This window comes from Oryza brachyantha, chromosome 1 (assembly GCF_000231095.2).
Source record: "Oryza brachyantha chromosome 1, ObraRS2, whole genome shotgun sequence".
Taxonomy (NCBI): Eukaryota; Viridiplantae; Streptophyta; class Magnoliopsida; order Poales; family Poaceae; genus Oryza; species Oryza brachyantha.
This window is the reverse complement of record NC_023163.2, coordinates 15,537,234-15,557,649: the sequence shown is the minus strand read 5'-3', so window position 1 is coordinate 15,557,649 and position 20,416 is coordinate 15,537,234. Positions and strand designations below refer to the sequence as shown.

General features: G+C 41.0%; 2 protein-coding genes and 1 pseudogene across 2 annotated transcripts; 2 read left to right on the top strand and 1 right to left on the bottom strand.

Annotated features, from left to right (window-relative positions):
* Positions 1–3,047: 3,047 nt before the first annotated feature.
* On the top strand, positions 3,048–3,861 carry LOC107303581 (annotated as a pseudogene).
* Positions 3,862–3,932: 71 nt separating this feature from the next.
* On the top strand, positions 3,933–12,514 carry LOC102707906 (ubiquitin carboxyl-terminal hydrolase 6). Its single transcript, XM_006644217.2, has 18 exons — positions 3,933–4,054; positions 6,433–6,578; positions 6,694–6,729; positions 6,879–6,986; positions 7,807–7,907; positions 7,991–8,117; positions 9,195–9,254; positions 9,343–9,407; positions 9,555–9,608; positions 10,070–10,178; positions 10,332–10,420; positions 10,502–10,571; positions 11,085–11,165; positions 11,257–11,331; positions 11,459–11,507; positions 11,788–11,907; positions 11,995–12,069; positions 12,154–12,514. The coding sequence occupies exons 1-18, from the start codon at positions 4,045–4,047 to the stop codon at positions 12,201–12,203; spliced, it is 1,425 nt and encodes a 474-aa protein (XP_006644280.1). The 5' UTR covers positions 3,933–4,044; the 3' UTR covers positions 12,204–12,514.
* A 1,754-nt stretch (positions 12,515–14,268) lies between these two features.
* LOC102708189 (DEAD-box ATP-dependent RNA helicase 15-like) lies at positions 14,269–19,357 on the bottom strand. The gene is made up of 11 exons (XM_006644218.3): positions 19,099–19,357; positions 18,856–18,956; positions 17,549–17,721; positions 17,236–17,467; positions 17,014–17,132; positions 16,324–16,380; positions 16,060–16,244; positions 15,016–15,160; positions 14,861–14,944; positions 14,704–14,767; positions 14,269–14,592 (listed from the first exon to the last, which is right to left on the bottom strand). The coding sequence occupies exons 1-11, from the start codon at positions 19,227–19,229 to the stop codon at positions 14,582–14,584; spliced, it is 1,302 nt and encodes a 433-aa protein (XP_006644281.2). The 5' UTR covers positions 19,230–19,357; the 3' UTR covers positions 14,269–14,581.
* Positions 19,358–20,416: the final 1,059 nt, after the last annotated feature.

Genomic DNA, 20,416 nt, shown 5'->3' with positions numbered 1-20,416 from the left:
CCTTTAGGTAGGACATTGTCTTAAAAGGCGAGCATGACGAGGGAGAATGATAGGGACAAACTAAGGCCCTGTTTAGTTCCTAAAAATTTTCACTTAAAAACATCACATCGAATCTTCGGACATCTAAATAGAGTATTAAACTTGGATAAATCAAAAAACTAATTGCATAGTTATATGAGAAATCGTGAGACGAATCTTTTGAGCATAATTAGTACATGATTAGCCATAAATGCTACAGTAACCTATATGCGCTAATGACGGATTAATTAGGTTCAAAAGATTCGTCTCGCGGTTTCCATGCCAGCCATGAAATTCTTTTTTTATTCTTGTCCAAAAACTCCTTCCGACATCCGGTCAAACGTCTGATGTGATATACAAAAATTTTTATTTCACCAACTAAACACCCCCTAAGTAACGAGAGCATGGTGCATCCCCCAACTAGATGCGTCTGTGTTTTGACTCTAGCAAACATGGCAGTTCATAACATCAAGCAGCACCAAAGAATCTGTGGCAAGCCATGCCACTGTAATATGCATGTGCTCTGGATTTTTTACATTGTATGTGTTGTTTTGTGATGTTTCAATTTTCAACAAGTATATTTATGATATTTTACAAATTCTTTTTTTTCCAAATGTCACACATGGTGCTCTTCATATGCTTCAAACTTTCAATAAGTATTTTTGTGATGTTGTACTTTAATAGTGGCTTTATTTCTCATTTTATAGAAAAGTTTTAATGATTTGGTAATTTGTTTTATACTTTTATTAAATGTTTTCCTTTTATCAACTTAAACTATCTGAATACCCGTTTTTTTGCTTGTGTCATGTGTCTGATGCATGTCACTTAATTTAAAAGGTTGATACAATCAACTTAAACTTGGAATTAAAGGTGGTACAGCTTACAATCCATCGAAGTGAAATGTTTAACATTAGACTCTTACCATGTAAATATTTGAGTGAGTTGAGATGATGACATCTATTAAGAACGTACTGAAGATCCAAATATAATCATACAAGATGTTATCTTGCACCTTATTGATTGGCGTAATACGTCAAGGGTTGATCAACCTTATTCCTCCCAAAACTCCCATATCCACCATCCAAACCATAGAATTGACAACCCATATACCCCAAAACACTCATTCCCTTTAACAATTTTCCACAAAAAACACACCATTAGTATTGTAATACATGTGATTTTATAACGAGGCATAGAGTCATCCCAGCGCTAGTTTCATTCTCATTAAGTATGGTGTCACGCTAGTACTTTTGATGATGTGACAATATGCTAATGACTTTCATCTATATAAAACTATGTTAATATTGTTTCCAATATAACTTGTCTCTTGCATTTATTACCTACGAAACAACAAAAAATAATATATTGTATATACTATTTCAATTATTATTAAATATTTTATTGCTTACAATCTTGTAAAAACATAAAAATGAAACCCTTTTCACTTAAAAGAGCATAATGCGCGTGTTTTCAGTCACTTTGAAGGTTTTCTGGGATTTAGGGGTGTTTAGCTGGGGAAATGAAAATTTTTGGGTGTCACATCAGATGTTTGACCTGATGTCGGAAGGGGTTTTCGGACACAAATGAAAAAAAGCGAATTTCACGGCTCACCTAGAAACCGCGAGACGAATCTTTTGAGCCTAATTAATTCGTCATTAGCGCATGTGGGTTACTGTAGCACGTATGGCTAATCATCGACTAATTAGGTTCAAAAGATTCGTCTCACGACTTCCCACATAACTGTGCAATAAGTTTTTCGTTTCATCTATGTTTAATGCTCTATTTAGTTGTCTAAAGAATCGATGTGATGTTTTTGGCAGAAAATTTGTGGGAAGTAAACAGGGCCTTACTAGGGCAGAACCCCCTAAAATTAGAGGTTTTTATCTGTGTGCCATTAAGAAAGATGGTGTCAGCCTCTGTGCCATCAAAAAGTTTGAGCCTCTTTCCATGCCATCGTTAAACTTTATCGCGCCCTCCAAACCATTTCGTCAGGGTTTAACCATTTAACAGCTCCGAATCTGGGCAGAAAAAATATCATCTTGCCCTTTCGGCCTGCCATCTCAGTAAAATGTTCAATGTTCATTCACAGGTGTTGAAACTGAATTTCACCGAGTAAAAATTAGCACGAAGGAATCGAGTAAAAAGTAGCATGTGCATATCACTAGTTCATTGCAACACTAGCATCGAAATTACCACAATGATTAAGAAGGAAAAAACTAATTAATCGCTAGCTCCAGCCACTGACACTCGCGACACAGAGACCAATAGGGATGCAACGGGGCGGGTCGGGGGCGGGATGGAGAGGAACGGACCCGAACCCACCACCCGAATAGTATATCCGAACCCGGACCCGATTGAAGAAACAGGTAGAATTCCATCCCGTACCCGACCTGACCAGTTACCCGCAACCCAACCAAGTGACCCGCTCATCCGCATTCAGTCTCTAACAGCACACAATGGTAACAACACAAAATGGATGGTACCTCGCTCCTCGCCGTCGCCGGCCCGTCACCTTGCGCTGGGTCGCTGCCTCGCCGTCCTACGTGGCTGCGCCCACTTGGTGGCTAGGCGCTGCCCTGCACCGGCCCGCCGGCCCGCCGCCTCCCCCACCGCATGCGCCGTCGGCTGGAGCGGGGGAGGGAGAGGGACCGGGATCTGAACTCTGGATGAAGTTCGTCGGCCACCGGTCACCGCCTTGTCGCCCGCCGGCCGCCGCCTTGTCGCCCGCCTAGCTGACTGCCCGCCTGCCTCCTGTGGCTACGTGATTGAGGAAGTGAGGAGAAAACAAAACAAAGAGGGAGCTAGGGTTTCTTTATATATATGGGCTTAGTATTTTATGGGCTACAATTTAAGGGTTTATAGTCTGATATACCCCCTCGGGTACCCGCGGTAGGACTTCATCCCCGTCCCCTCACCCGCCCATATGCGGGGCCCCAGACCCGGTCACCTGCGGGTGAAAATTCATACCCGTACCCGTACCCATAGAGGATCCAAACCCACGGGTGAATTGCCATCCCTAGAGACTAACCATGGGCAAGAACGTGAGCCGCCTCGTCGTCGTCCTCGTTGTGCTGTTGTTGCTGACGCTCTGGCAGCTAGAGGCCAACGAGGTCTTGTTCTCGTGCTCTGGCGTGATCTCCGACGTGTCGCCGTGCATGGGCTTCCTGCAGGGCGACGAGGACCACCCCTCGAGAGTGCTGCGACGACCTTTCCAACCTGACCACCATCGCAGCCACCACCGAGGACTGGTCGGGCGCGTGCGAGTGCCTCAAGTCGGTCTCCGGACAGTTCACCGCCGTCGAGGGTGGATGGGCAAGTAGTGTGTGCCGACGGCAAGGCCACGCGAGAAGAAGTAGCCGCAGCAAATGTCGTTGTTCCTCCGCTGCGCGCAGTCCAGATCTGGTGCCGTCGTCGGTAGGCGGTCGCCAGCCTGCAGACGGCAACCAGGAGAGGGCTGGCATGGGGCGGTGGGGGCGTGGGGCTGCGGGGCTCACGAGATCGCCGGCCGGGGAGGTGACACGACGCCAGCCATGGAGGTCGGGTGAGGGAGAGGGAGCGCTGAGAGATGTAGACGCACACACGCGAGCAAGCCTCTCAGCTCTAAGGGCAACTAAGTCATTTTGCTCTGCTCTTACCCATCGTTAGGAAAAAAACGGACGAAATGGTATGAATGACGCGATAAAGTTTGACATGGTATAAAGAGAGACTCAAACTTTTTAATAACACAGAGACATATATTATCTTTTTTAATAGGATACACATGAAAACCTCCTAAAATGGACCTTTGGAAAGAGCTTGGCTCGGATAGCACGACAGCAGCCGATCCCAGCCCGGCCCGACTGAGTGCGTTTATATAGTATTATTATAAATAAAATTGAAAAAAAAGGAAAAAAAATGAGGAGAGAAAAAAAAACTCGCCCTCGTACTATTTCGCTTCTCCTCTCCTCTCCTCCCTTCCGTCGCCTTGCGCTTCCTTTCTCTTCCTCCAAGTAAACTCGCCTTCCGCCGCGCCGCCGTTTCGCACCCATGCCGACCGGTGAGCTCCCTCCCCTCCCCCGCTTCCCTCTCGCGGCGGCGCCGATCTGATCGCCCGCGGGCTGGCTCGCTCCTGAACCGGCGTCTCCAGCCGTTCGCGTTCCCGTGCGGCGGCGGCCCGCCGCCGCCTCCTCGGTCTGAGGCTTTGGTGGGGGTTTGATTTTGTCGGGCTCGATCTGGCTCCCGGCGGAGGAGGAGAGCTCGGTCGGAGTAGTATGGACGTGGCGCTGGAGGGTTGGTGGGTTTGTCGGGTTTCCGGCGCGGGGGGCTCTCGCCTGTGAATGTAGGGCTTAGTCCTCTGGGCTGGATTGCTAGATTTGGACTCGCGCTTCGTCGCGTTCTCCGTGCCCGCTCCTCCTGTGGCGTGGCCGCATTTCGCAACTGCGGGTGTGCGCGAGCAGTGCTGCTTGCAGATGTATGTAGCAGCTGGGCGTGCCTGACGAATTTGAGCGCCAGTTGCGTGTTATTCTGAAACTTTGGCCAAGAGATGTGTCTGAACCGTAGGCATGGTGTTGTTTAGGCAATGATTTGTAGAGGGACTTGGTAGTCAGTGGATGTTAGTGCGTTAGTTGCACTTTTCCAGTCTGTTAAGTACTCAATTGTGTTAAATCTTTGATTGCGTAAATTTTTTTGGGTCTAATCTCCAAAAGAACTAAACAAACCCACCAGCCCCCCTTGTGCTCTGTTCTTGAGAAGTGCCAAGCCATGCACTTAGGTCCCAGGCTATTGCTTTGAGCTCTTATAGTGCTGAACTGCTTATGAATTGTATGGTACACCAAGTCTACTGTGAATTTAGTCGGTTTTTTCAGACTGATACTTTCATTCTGCACCTTGGTGTGGATTATGCATACCTATGACACTTTGAGAATTATAATTTTCAGTAGCTTCTGCATGCTGTATTTCTTTTGGCAGTCTCTAGTTACTACTTGATGGGTATTGAATCACTTTATAGTTTATATATTCAGATCTTTTCTTAATATGAAATCTCCACTCCTTAAAAGAGGAGTTATTGATGTTGGTGTGCTCTATGCCTATATGTTTTGTGGATGATTCTATGTATTCACATGTGCATCGTATTTTATTGTACATTGTTTGGTTTCATGCACATGCACCTGTCAGTTGATGGTATGATTACATGTGTGCTTTTTCATTAGAAATTTATAATACGATCTTTTTTTTTCCAAACTCAGAACACGTGTTATGTATTCTTTTAGATATGTTGGCATGTTGCGATGCATGGGTGGATGCTAGTACAAACAATAGAAAGAAAGTAGTTTTATTAGTTCCAGATATGGTCATATGGATAATAAATTTCCTGTCAACACCAAAACTTTGATACAATAAATTGGTGCTGTACTGTACTCAATTCCTTCTTTCTTGTTGATTGGGGGACTTTATTTTGCTTATGATACTTAAGGAGATCTTAGCACTTAATGAGGATATCATCTTGCTGCACTGCCCATGGATGTAGAATTTGTCAAGGATGTGAGCTTCCAGTCATAATCCCAAAGAAGACCTAGTGAGGATACCCTCATATTACACTGAGTATTGTCCCAAAGAAGAGTAGTCACATTGTTTATTATGTAATTGAACCAGCTTACATGACCATGTCAACTCAGTTCCAAAATCTTCATCTCAAATTGATATTATATGCATCACCTGAACATTAACACTTAAGGAAAAATGTGGCTTATTTGATCTTCTTCCAGTTTCCCATACTTTTTTTTTCAAAAGAAGTTATTTTTGTTCTGGAAGGCGAGATCTGTTTCGTAATCATGCTTTGTTGGTAGTACCCTTTATGCAACCAAAGAATCACTTTATGATCTAGTGGTAGATACCAAAATGTTTAGTCCGAAGCTAGTATGGTTATGCAAAAAAGAAAAGGTTAAGGGATAACTGTTAACATTAGTTCCATCCAATTAATGTGTTATGATTTCAGAGACCATTGCACCTTGTTGATGAAAATATAATGTATTGATTTTTATAAATAAAATGGAGACTATCGCTTACCTTCCTTGCACTAACATTTTTAGTGTCTAGGCATAGGAAGTCATACATGTATGACTAAAACATGATTTGTTAGCATATACACAAATAATATTGTTGGGTCGAGTGTTTTAAGTCAAATGAGGATTTTTTTTTGTGCTGCATGATTTGATCCAAACTGCTTAGAACATGCAAGGTGTAGGGTGCTAGGGTGGTTTGTTTGCTCCATGGCTACACGATAATCTCATTTATTTCTTGAGATCTGAAATGAGTGGATGTCATCTTCTTATGAAATCCAAATTCGTTCTGCTAGTCAAAGCAGTTCATGTGCTGTGTCTTCACCTTCCTTCATACTCAATTTCTTACAATGATTGATGCTTTTGGTGTGCCCAGTAAGCGTGAAATGGCAAAAGGAGACCTTCCCAGGCATAGAGATTGACACTAGCCAGCCTCCTATTGTCTTTAAGAGCCAGCTATACACTCTGACTGGTGTCCCACCTGAAAGGCAAAAAATTATGGTGAAGGGTGGAATATTGAAGGTAGTATACATGCTGACATGCTTATGGAGTGGATATGATTGATTTTATGTACCTTTATAATTAATTTAATCTGGCTTTGTAACAACGTTGTCAATTTTGTGTATATGTAATGCAGGATGACGCGGATTGGTCTACGTTGGGAGTGAAAGATGTGAGATTATCAACCTGTCTTCCTTTTACTTTTTTATTCTACCAGACCCTTATTAACACGTTCAAGTATTCAACTACATGTACTGTTTGTATTGATTTTCCATGATGCAAAAAGATACAATATTCAAGGATTGAAAATGCACTCGGCAGGGTCAAAAATTGATGATGATAGGTACAGCTGATGAGATTGTGAAAGCTCCAGAGAAAGGCCCAGTCTTTGTAGAGGATCTACCAGAAGAAGAGCAAGTGGTTGCACTGGTGTGTATGATCTCTCAATTTATGCATATCTCTACTATTAATAAATGAAGCTAATAGTGATGGTGGTGGCGAATGTGCCAACCCTCTACCACCATGGAATCTTCCGTGCATAGATGTATGTACACATGTTTCTATCAAGTTCCGTAGATATATGCACACATATTTTATTAGTCAAAGAGTCTTATCCATATAATTATGCCATTTGGGATTGATGTACAATTGAGAAGTATGTAGTTTTTTTTCAAGTTTGGTGATATACTTGTTCTAGATCATTGATGCATGGATATTTGGTTAATCTACCATGAAAACTATTACGAGTGACAACTTGGAATGCCCTCCCAGAATAACAATTCACTAAACTTACGTAATACCATATATCCACATGAACTATAACTGTGGTCCTTACAGTGTCTTTATGGTTGCACTCTTTTGTCTGCAAACTACACAAATGATTAGAGACAACAAATGCGCAGTACTCTTGCTGTGTTGTTATCCATGAATATAGACATGTGATAGGAACATATTCTCGTCTTTCCGTTGCCATTAGATTATGGGAAACATGCATAGTTCCTGAAACCGACTGTTTGATTTATCTTATATGCTAATTAATCAAAAATCATTCTAATCATGGCATCTAGAATGAAAACTGTGACTGCAGATAATCTAAAGTGATAATGCTGTTATAGGTAATATATGCCCTTACATTGTAATTGGCATTGTAAAAAATTCAAATTGCTTGAGATCGCTATTGTATTTGGCAAGGTGGTCTTATTTGGCAATTTTTAATCTGTGCTACAAAGATTTCTCTTTGGACTTTCAGGGGCACAGTGCTGGTCTTTATAACTTGGGGAATACATGTTACATGAATTCCACTTTGCAATGCCTGCATTCTGTTCCAGAGCTGAAGTCGGCTTTATTGAGGTTCCATTGAAAATTACTTTGAAGCATTAGACTGCAAGGAAGGATTTTGTTCTTGTCTATATCATTCTCTTTTACCTGTGCAGTTATTCAGATAGTGTGAGGGGTAATGGTGTTGACCAAGCCTCTCATAATTTGACTGTTGCAACTCGTAATACTTTTGGAGAACTCGATCAAAGTGTTCGGCCAGTTGCACCTCTACTCTTCTTGCAGGTCAGCATTCAGCTAACCTTATTCAGTCATTACATTAAAGATATAGAATCTTTTGCTTTCTGTGATTAGAAGAGTTCCTTATGTTATGGTTCTATTTATGACACTTTACAAATTAGATAAGAAATGTTCTTTTCTTTATGTAGGCTGTTGTTGCATGGGTCAGATAAAAGAAAAACTAAAAAGTTTACTTCTATGATATGCTAGACTAACTACATGAAATGATGTCAGTAGATTAGTCGCCAAGTCGGTCCAGGGGTACCTCAATTCGACTTTACGACTTGAAACCGATGATTATGTGTATTTGAAACCGTTGTTGTGTGAAATAAAAAAAACCAATTATAACATGTGTATTTGTGATACAAATTTTGCTACTGCTTTCCTTATTCAGAAAATTTGCTCAAGTGGAACTTGAGTTGTGCTATCATGTATATGAGTGTTTACAAGGAATAGCTTGTATATGAAATTACTTGAGTTATTTGAACTCCATGACATCCCTTTGCTTGAAGAGGGGACTCTAGGGGGCTTTCTAGTAGGCTCACACATCGAACTATTTTTGCTGTCTCTGGATGCTAGTTTCTTTACTTTGGGGGTTTTATACTTTACATATTGTAGCATAGATAGAGGATATGTTGATGATTCTTCAAACCTCTCCTTTGAATCAAAGGAATGAAAAAATGGAGGAATAGGAAAAACATAGGATTCTGACATGAATGTAGGTGTAAAACAGAGGATTGCAAAACACAGAAAAAACGTAGGAATGACTGTTTGATTGGACCACAGGAAAAACACATGAATTTGAAGAGAGAGATAGACTCAAATGATTTTTTTTCCATGAGGTTCAACCTCTTGCTAATTTTCCTCCAAAACTTGTATAGGAAGATGCATTCCATAGGAATTTCAAAGGATTTCATAGGGTTCATTCCTTTGATTCAAAGGGCTTTGTAGGAAAAATTCCTATAAGAATGAAATCCTATAAAATTCTTTTGAATCAAAGGGGCCTTAATATTTTGGGGAAAACTATAATGCTTTGGTTTATTATACCTGTACTGACTTTTTGTTTGATCTACACTTGAGCAGACACTGCGGAAAAAGTATCCCCAGTTTGCACAACAACAAAATAATGTTTACATGCAACAGGTTTGTTCGGTTCATCTATTACTAAATTTTAGGTTTATCTATCGTTTAATCTGTATGATTAAACATTATTTACTTGAAAAAATTGCAGGATGCAGAAGAATGCTGGACCCAGTTAGTGTATACACTTACTCAAACTCTTACATCAGAAGCAAGGTAATTTATGTAGTTTTCCGCTAGCAGCACTTATTATTCTCAAACTCTTACATTCATTTTCCTGGGGATCCCCCCTCCTCTCTCTATCTCTCTGAGTGTCTATATTGTGGTGGCCTGTGCCATTTACCATTTTCCCTTGTTTGATAGTGAACCTCCTGCTGGTCCGATGAAGGAACTTTTTGGGATTGATCTCGTGAGCAGGTTCTCTCTCTCTCTCGCTCGCTCTCTCCCCCTCTGTGTGTGTGCGCGTGCATGCACATTTGTCTTACTTTGATGCGTTCTTTTTCTGTTGTAGAAAGGTAGCATACTGTATTTGCACATGCATTATATATAGCACATAGCGGTTATGAAACTAACAAATGTGTCGTGGTCTCTTTTGTTTATGGATTTTTGCTGATTGTCAGTTTGTACATTCATTTCCAAAATGGTAACATAGAGCTTGCATCCCTGGTCCAGAATATCCACCACAAGTAGACCTGAGGTCTATTTCCCAGCATTTCATATGCAATTTTTTTGTGCCTCTACTGATGTCATGTTGGATGAGGATACTCATTTGCCATTTTATTCCCCAAAGCAGCTGGCTTAATAAAAAGCTATGTTCATAAGAATAATTTTAATACTCTAATTTGCTGATATTTATTAATGTTGGCTTCTATTTACAGGGTCCATTGTGCAGAGAGTGGTGAAGAGAGTTTAGAGAGAGAATCTGTTTATTCTTTGAAATGCCATATATCTCATGATGTAAACCACCTTCATGAAGGACTTAAGCATGTAAGTTATGTTACTATTATACCAAGTAGCTCATTGCTGCTTCTGACAGAGTTATTTTATATGGATTTGCATACCATCATCATATTTTGCTCATGACCTCAGAATTTGTATAAAAAGATATATATGCAATTATTCACGTATTTTTTTCTGCAGGGTTTGAAGTCGGAACTTGAGAAGGCTTCACCTTCACTGGGCCGCACTGCTCTTTATACAAGAGAATCAAGAATTGATGAGTTGCCTAGGCAATAACATAAATATTATTTCTTGATTATAGTACCACTTATTTTATTTGGTAATTATATGCATGCCAATTCTTCCTTCAGGTACTTGACTGTGCAGTTTGTTCGTTTCTTTTGGAAAAGAGAATCAAACCAGAAGGCGAAGATTTTACGGGTATGTTCCTTGAGTAAAAGGCATGCCCCCTTTGGTAAAACTATGGAAACTGCATTTTTAAGCAGCAATGTCATAGAGTTATTCTTCTTTCAGTAGCTTTTCAGAAAACTATGCCTTTTTGTGTTTTCATCATGTCCAATCGAATGAGCTGGGCCTCTGGGCCCACCCATCAGTCGCAGAAGCATACCCTGTTTCCGTCTCATTATTGGATAGGCTTGTGATATGGATGAGTGGTAATGATTTCTCAATATGAAGGGAATATTTTCAAAAGTTCTTTTTGCGAAAGAAAAGGCTTTCCTCTGAAATCTTTGCTTGCAAGTACGGTATGGTTTTCCAACATTTACTCTATATCAGTGTTTTCTCTTTCATGACAACACATGCCTCCCATAGTTTCATAGCATGGGTCTTGTAAGGAAGCTTCATCAATTATTCTCAACTGTGTCCACTCAGTTTCATTTTGCCTCTTTTATTGACAAATAAGTTGTAATACTTTTTTTTTTCTGTTACTTCCAGAAAGTGGATTACCCCCTGGAATTGGATGTTTATGACTTCTGTTCAGATGAACTGAAACAAAAACTCCAGGCTCCCCGACAGGTACCACTAGTTGTCTCGTCATTTTCTATATTTGATTGTGTTAGCTCCGTGGTGCCATTAATGATCACAACACTTAATTTTGCATGTGAAGATGCTGAGAGATGTAGAAAATGCTAAATTTGGATTAAAAGTACAGGGAAAGGCCAGCAGCTCAACAGAAAATGAGGTAATGGTCTTTCAGGATACAGCCAATTCATCAGTTAGAGCTATTGAGACATGGGCATATCATTCTTTTGTTGAACCCACTGCTTTTGTACTTGAATCCCTGCACTATCCTTATGTGGTCATTTCAGGGTTCGTCAAGTAATGCTGGGGAATCATCCGGCATGGACATTGACAAAGGCAAGTAGTTCGTTTATGTTCTTATCTAGAGATATAGATCAGATACTCTCTGTATGTATTACGTAAAATGGTGGTTATTTTTTTTCCTCTTATTGTTTTAAGAGTATATAATTCTAGTGTCCTTACTCTCTCTCTCTCTCTCTCTCTCTAGTTGTATCTATTCAAATGCATGCCCTATATGCTTCAATACTCAGTCCTTAGCTGAAGATACAAGACTAAATGCTAGAGTTGCTTTCAACCTGATTACATGTAAGCTTATCTGGTTCTGTGTTTACTGCAGCTGATTCTTCTGTGCCAAAGAAACAATTGACTGGCATCTATGATTTAATTGCTGTTTTGACGCACAAAGGGCGAAGTGCAGACTCAGGCCATTATGTTGGCTGGGTTAAGCAAGACGACGGTAGGGCCAGCTACTCTTGCAACTAATTCTCGGAATCACTTGCTTATCTTATTACTATGGCACTGATGCTTATGCGCTTATATTTAGGGAAATGGATTGAATTTGATGACGACAACCCAAGCATACGCAAGGAGGAAGAGATTTTGAAGTTATCTGGTGGAGGTGAGCAACATATATATATAACTGAAATGGCTTGAGCATGTCATGAAAAATCTCTAAATCAAAAGTTATTGCTTCTCTTAACAGGTGACTGGCACATGGCTTACATTTGTCTGTACAAAGCGCGTGTTATCTGAATTTGGGAGTGCCGGAGAGGCTGACGGGCTGATTTGTTCTACATTTCTCAAGTTGCCGGTAGTTTGCTTGGCTTTTGTGATGCATGAGCGAACGTGTTGTTGAATTTTCAAGTTTGGTTCAAACTGAGAAGCAAGCATGCGACTTGCGTTGCTGCTGGTGTTCGGGTTGGAGTTCGTCAGGCGTGTATTTTCAGATGCTCAACTAGAATATTTTACAGTAGTAAACAAATATATACTACAAAGAAACTGAGCGAAAAATATAATTTATTTATCTCATTAAACGTGTCTGTTCTCGTGGAGGAGTAACTTGTGCCCGTGCGCGAAGTATTTTTCCTTTTTGTTATATTATCGATACGTCATCTAGCTAGGACGGGATTCAGATTTAGCAAATGTCCTAACGTCAGGGATGAATTTTAGATTAAGCGAGAAGATGCCCAAGTAGTTGGTCCGAGTGAATTGGACAAATCTGCTGGCCAAAGCACGATAGCAAGCTAAAAAATGCGTCCACAAATAGAGCGTCCACCTACTCGAGCAGAGCGGGTTGGATAGTACTAGGGGCTGTTTGGTTGATTATTACAACTTGTCTAAGTTTGGCACACCTTAAGTTAGCTAAATTTGATCAAATTAGGTGTATGTTTGGTTTATGCAATATTTGCGATAAAATTTTATTTTCAATACATGGCCCCACATGTCAATGACACAGGAAAGTGTGACACACTTGTCACATGCTAGTTAAAGTGTGACTCCATTTTTATTAGCCAAACCTTAGTCAAGTTAGCTAAAACATTGTGGCAACCTTAGACAAATTGAGTATACCATCCAAACAGTCCCTAGGTATCTTGTTGCAGCTATGCTAGTAAATCCGTTATTTGCGACAACGGTAAATTTGCTACTGTTTTAAAGTGTTATCGTAAAAGTAATACTAGAAGTGTCATTCTAGTGTTATCATTACAATATAAAAAAACAATGTTAAAGTTATAAAAGCTTTCGAAACCAAGATAGCAAAAATGCCATTGTTATATAACAAGATGCCTTATTTTAATTATACAACGAGGCCAAACTAAAGCAATGCCTATAGTTCATTATATTCCTTATGGAATAACCGAGCTAAAAATAAGAAGAAAACAACACAACAACTCTAGCAACAATGCTAGCTGGACAGCCAAACTTACAAGATTAGTTCGCTAACAAGAAGCTCAATATGGAACATCAGTTTGGACTTTGCTAGAACTGTCAACATTGTTAAGCTTGTCATACCACGACACATCAGCTTTGACTTACAATCACATCATTTAAAGACTTTCTTCCTACCACCAGTGCTAAGACTTTCTTCCTACTACCACCAGTGCTAGAAAACCTAAGAAAAGATTACTGTGTGTCATCATTGCGAAGCTTCATCGCACTTTACAACAAAGTAGAATTGGGAAAAATATCACTAGAACTATCATTCAAATTATATCCTCGTAATTTAAAAAAATCAATGATAAATTTATAAAAGCCCCCAAAATAAAAGAGCTACTAGTCGTCTGCTGCAGAGTAAATGTCTCGTCGAACCTAGATCTAAAGATCCATGGAGCCAATGTAGGAAACTAGCGACAAACGTTACATGAGAAAAGGTTTTTCACTTCTTTGGTGCCTTCGTGGAGGACAGGGCACGACGTTACCCACTATTTCGCTCAAACGAATACGGTACGTCTTTTGGTATGGTACGGTACCAACCATTTCACGGATAAACTCATTCCTCGGTTATATGGTAGGCACGACTTGTATCTTTTGGCAACGATACGAGCAAACCAAGGTTTGATCACTCAGAGCTGCTTACAGGAACCATTTGTGTGGCTTCAATAGAACAAAAGCTGCTCAGGGCAACGAAGAGCAGCGTAGTCGGTCGCAGGCGGTCTTCCCGTAATCCTGTGCCCCAACAACCACTGGAACCTGCTGCTTGCCACGGAAACAGCGCAATCCGTGAAACAGAACAATTAAAATAAACAAACAGCTCACGAAACAGATCCCACCTACGACGAGAACAGAAAATTGGGTGAAAACCTCCAAGGCACCGTGTACGAAAGTATAAATTAACCCATACTAGCATCTGAGTAGAAAATTAACACAAACATATCCTAATAAAACTCCCAAAAAGATTCAACGAAAGCAATTCAAATACAGGCACGCCCAATTTGCCTACATACATCCTTTCAAGTATTATTGCGGGACAAAGCTCTTAACAGCAGCACACCTAAACTGCTGTTTATAGATGAGGGCAGCACTTCTCACACGAAGTCTATAGTTATCCGGTACAAGTCCCAACATGACGTGTCTCAATGAGATGCTCCTATTTCCCGGTTCGAATGTAAGGTTGAAGCAGTCCACCCGGATATCTAAGAAGGCACTGGAAAATACAAATCGTACAACAAATAAGCTCTTGGAACAAAACATTATGTGGAATTACGTGTGAGAAATTTACAACTTATTCTGGAATAATAAGGTAACAAACACTTACTATATGTCGAGGTATCAATCTGCTCAGGAAGCTCCTTGATGTCAACCTCAAACCTTTCTTGCACCTTTTAATACCATGCGTATGAAATTATAGTGAGGCTTTGGCATCACACCAGTTAAGCAACAAAACACAAATTAAAAGGATCAATTGTACTAACTTGATTAAGAACATCAGAGTCAGAGGCAGAGGAAACAAATGTTATTGCAAGTCCTTTGGTTCCGAAACGTCCAGCCCTTCCAACCTGGAGGAGAAAATGTCAATAAGAGGGGAGAAAAAAGACACTCAACGGCAGTAAAGTGATGCCACAATTACCCTGTGCAAATACGAATCAGCAGAATCGGGCATGTCATAGTTTATGACAATGTTGACACGTTCAATATCAATTCCCCTGCCAACTAAATCAGTCGCCACAAGAATCCTCTTGTGTCCTTCCTTAAAGTTCTTATACCGGGTCAGCCTACAAAAAGCTCCATCATTAGGCAATTCCACAAGAATCCTCTTGGCACGGATCAAACTGCCACAGCTGGGAATTTTTTTACTTTTTAAACATTTTTAATAAATAATTTTATTACTAAACCTCCGAGAAAAATATTTTCACCCTATGAACCTTTTGGCCACGCCACAACATTGGCGTGGCAAGCCTGCCACGCCAACCAACTTGCGTGACTGTGTTAACTTGCCACGCCACCAACAATGGCGTTGTCAAAAGGATCATACGGTGAAAATATTTTCCTTCAAGGTTTAGTAATAAAATTACATATTAAAAAAGTGTGTTTTAAAAAAACTCCACAGCTGGCCAGGCAGTGTAGTATCAGGACATCTCACAATCATTTAATCGAATTGTCATCAGGAATGTTGCTTGCATAAGACCAGCGTATGCCTATGTGTTGAAATGAATAGCTATAGTGATATGTCTCCATTTACGAGCCAACAATAAAGTGGTGAGATTATATATATATATATATATATTATAAATTTGTTAGGCATGATTCTTGGAATAATATAAAGTAAATACAAATATATGAATTATTCAGCTCCATCCATGCATACAACATAGTAAACACATCAATAATGGATTATGGTTGATAACTGGCCAATGCATTTATAGGCATCAGAAGATTAGAGAAAAAAACACATTTGAATTAGTGATAAAATATCTGGCATTATCTAAAGCATTACAGGAACAAAGAAAAAATTAACTAAAATAAAACAACCACCATTAAAATCAGCATAGATTATTGTTCTTTTGATAAGGAAATACTACGAGAAACCAATAATAAAAACATGAAAAACAAGCACTGGCTCATCAAAACATAACACAATGAAATGGCTATGAAGGAATTCAAGAGAGCAAACCTCTCCTCCTGTGTCATTCCAGAATGTATGGAGATTGCAGGAAAGTTGCATTCACAAAGCAGCTTGTTCAGTTCTGCAGCTCTACTAACACTTTTAACAAATATCACAACTTGATTGAAGTCCAGTGCATCTAAGAGATCATTCAATTTTCGGTTCTTCTCCGCCTCACTTAGTTTTATATAGTGCTGGAATCAGGGAAAAGAGGGGTTGGTACAAGATAAACAGAAAAATTGTGCAAATGACAAGTTGATAACTAAGAAGTACCTGAACTAGGCCATGAAGGGTCAGTTTAGCCTCATCATCAACATAAATTTCCATAGGCTGTAAGATAAATAGTAGATAAAGGTATTAGAATTTCTGTGCCAATGTCCTAGCCACTCCAATATGAACAGCATATCAACTCTTCTTGCGTCAGAATTTTGAGCCTCCTAAGGGAACTTCATCTATGGACACTGGTGTTTGAACTGCAGCTATGACAATGGACACTGATATTTGACCAAATCATAGACAAACAAGTTCTGCGCCAGTGATTGCTAAAAAAAGTATCATCAAGAGGAAGCTGCTTTGTCCACACCAACCATGAAAGGGTAGGAGAAACAGAAGGATAAAGTGGAGTCCAGTACAAGTGTGCAGACAATTGGAGAAGAGCAGCACTGGCTTTGTACGATCTACAAAAATGATGCCTTCCCAACCCCAACACACACGTTCTCCCCAGATGGTTCACATTGACAGAAGACTTCACTTGCAGCCAATAGGAACACTCATAGGTAGTAATTGATGAGTTACGCCCAACGCAGAAGTCACCACAGAATTCACTATCCAATATTGTAGTGTACAGATATCAGAAACCTCATTGACCTACTGACAACAGAACCGCCACCTCTCCTATCAAGGTATGAGCATGCCAGAGTAGGAAGAAGCACTATTGAAATGAGATAGGCCACATGACATTACATCTTGCATGAATTTCTTGCAAACTGGGCGAATCTCCTTGCTGAGGGTTGCTGAAAACATCATCACTTGCTTATCATGGGGTGTCATTTTGAAGATCTCCTGCACATCTCTACGCATGTCTGAAGAAACAAATAGATTAATCAGAATATAATATGACGCAAGTGTAAAAAGATTATCTCAAATGAATATATTCTGTGCATAGAATGATGAACAGCAGCCTACCAAGTGAATCAAGCATCTTGTCACATTCATCAAGAATGAAATGCCTCACATTCTTCAAGGAAAGGTCCTTTTCTCTAACTAGAGCTAGTATCCTTCCAGGTGTCCCAACCACAATATGAGGACAGTCATTCTTCAACAGATCCTTGTGCTTTTTTATGTGAACGCCACCATAGAAGACAGCAACTTTAATTTCAGAAAGGTACTTGCTGAACCTCTCAAATTCATGGCAAATCTACAGCATTATATTAAGTAAAGAGACAGTTAGTATATGCAAACTTATTTAACATAATTAAACTAAGACATAAATATGTACCTGGTAAGCTAGCTCCCTTGTGTGGCATAGCACAAGTGCACCAACTTGACCAGCAACAGGATCGATTTGCTGAAGACTTGAGAGAACAAAAACTGCGGTCTTCCCCATCCCAGATTTTGCTTGACAGATGACATCCATTCCAAGAATGGCTTGTGGGATGCATTCATGTTGCACTGATGTAGAGCCAAACAAAATTGGAGCAGTACCACAGTGAGAAACTATTTAACCTCCTGTCGCCGTTAATAAAGTTTTTTTACCACATTCTCCTCCAACTAAAATTGTCAGTTAAAACTGTACCTGCACATTAGCAAAAAGGTATTTTCAATAACACACTTGGAAATAATAAATGATGTTGTATGCTAGAATGTATTTAATATGCATTTGTATTAGAAATAAGCACTGGGACAAGCAACTGTTCATGCAAAATTAGTTATTTCTGGCTGAAACTGTCTAGAAACAGAAGAGCTAGATGAAAAAGAGTGACCCGGCCGAAGTCTTGGTACACCAACAGTGGGTCCAACCGTCCGATCAATTGGTTCAACCACAGTTCAATAGAGTATATGTTTCAATTGAAACACAAGCGACCATGTGGTAGGATGGAGACAGGAGATGGCATCCACTTAGTAGACCAGGGTTCAACGACATCCCCCCCTAAAAAAACTATTTTCACTACTTTTTAGAGGAAAATGAAGTTGGAGCCCTTTAGGAGATGTTGGGCCTTCCTTCTGTGCTCATGTAAATAGTGCAGCGTACCTTAGCCAGTTCAACCGGACCTGGTTTGACAACCAGTTCGAAGTGATGTAAATGCATGGACAGTCGTAGCGCACAACCAGACCAAGCTTACCACCTGCTCTGTTTTTCTAGTTAAAGCGGACGATCAGGATGAAATCAATCTGAGCACCGTTTCTGCTATTTTCCGATTAAAGCAGTGTAAATGCATGGATGGTCCTAGTGCACAACCTGATCTACGCACTGGTTCCCTTTTTTCGCAGTTAAACCACCAGTCCAGTCAAGCTTGCTTTTCACCTATGGTCAGATAACGTAACTAACTCTTATAAGGCAGTAGAAGGTGCAAAGGCTAACTAAGGTATTACAGGAAATAAATAACCGTAAGAAATTACAGTCCTGCTTTCGGTTACCACTGAGATAACCGTATTAGCCCATTTATATCTATACTGCAGTCCAGGGTATAAATTTATTTAGATTCAATTTATTAAAGACATATATATAACGAATACAACGATGAAGGAAGGCTAGCAGTAGCAGTAGCAGTAGCAGCAACGAGAACAGGAGAGCGTTGAGCTTGCCTTCGGAAGGGTGCTCAAACCCGCAGTCTTGGATGGCGCGAAGCAGCTCCGGTTTGAGCAGGAAGTCTCTGAACCCCGAGCTGTGGATCCCCACGTACCCCCTGCCGAAATCACCAGCGACAAGCCAACACAACAGGTCAGATCAGGCCACGAACCCTAGCAAGCAAAGCAAAGCAAACCCTAGCGACAAAACAGAAAGAAACTATCGGATCCACGTCTCTCGAGAGCGAGGGAGGCACGCACTTCTTGGCCACGTCGGCGGACGCGTTGGCCGCGGCGGCGCCGTCGGCCCCATTCTCCACCTCCTCCTCGTAGTCGACGAGATCCTCCTCGTACACCTCGTTGTCCTTGACCTCGACGTCGGCCTCGCCCATCCTGCAGACGACGACGGCGGCGGCGGCGGCGGCGGAAGCGGCGGCGGCTGCTGCAAAGAGAGAAGAAACGGATTTTACGGCGGCGGGGGAGGATTTGGGGGAGCTAGGGTTCTTGGAGGTAGGAGGGATTCGGAGCGATTGGATTGGGAATGGGATTGGATTGGATTATATATGGGCCGACGTGGGTCCCACGGATTTATATGGGCGTTTGGTCCGGAGCTTTTTACGACGACCTTAGACGGGGAATTTGCTATTTAAACCGCACTGTTTTGATTAAATAGCCTCCGAACTATGGGCTTTCCTAATCTGGTCTGGTATATTGCGTCATTTTGTTCAAATGATCATTTTGAATTTTTTAATCACTAAAAAAATTGTCAATTGGTTAACCAAAATTATCACGAAAATACCCTTGGAAAAATTTACACAAGCCTGTGGCCTCTCCCTCATTCCTCTCGTTCTACATGCCTCTCTCTCATTCTCTCCGCTAGAGGCCGCGACGGTGATGTTCATGGCCGGCGGTGACATCGCCCTCCTCGGTCAGTGACCCCCTTCAGCGTTCGGCCCACGTCAACTCATCCCCATCCCATCGCCACCTAACCCCGCCGCTAGCGCGGACCAACGCCAACCTCGCGTGCTCGCGTGACACAGATCTAGCCATGCCTGGCTCGACGATGCCTTCTTCGGCGGTCTCGCGTGCTCCTCCCATCAGGTCGTGTGATGATTTTAGTGTTATTTAGCCTGAAATTTTAAAATTTGTTGATCCTAGGTGCATTTGTTGAGAATGAAAATGATGTGGTTGACGGTATGGAGAACATAACAAGTTTTGGTGATGTAGAGTATGGACCTATATTTTGTGATTTTCTTATGTTTTATTTGGGCTAACGAATATGAGAAAGATGAAATTAGATGTATATTCTTTTTGTTGTAAGGTTAGTTTGATGGTTGTCCCTTTTGATGGCCAATCACATGGCATAATCGATGAGGTGGGTGTATAGCCACCATTTTACTTTGTTGATTGAGATGCTTTACAAATTATCGAATCAATAGATGATAAGGGTAGATTGGAAGTTGCTAGTGATGAGCAATTGTACGCTCTATTGGGCTTGAGTGGAGGGCCAAAAATGATAGGGGGTTGGTGGTACTCGTACTGCTCATAGGGTTCCCAATATTGATGTTGGGCTTGATAG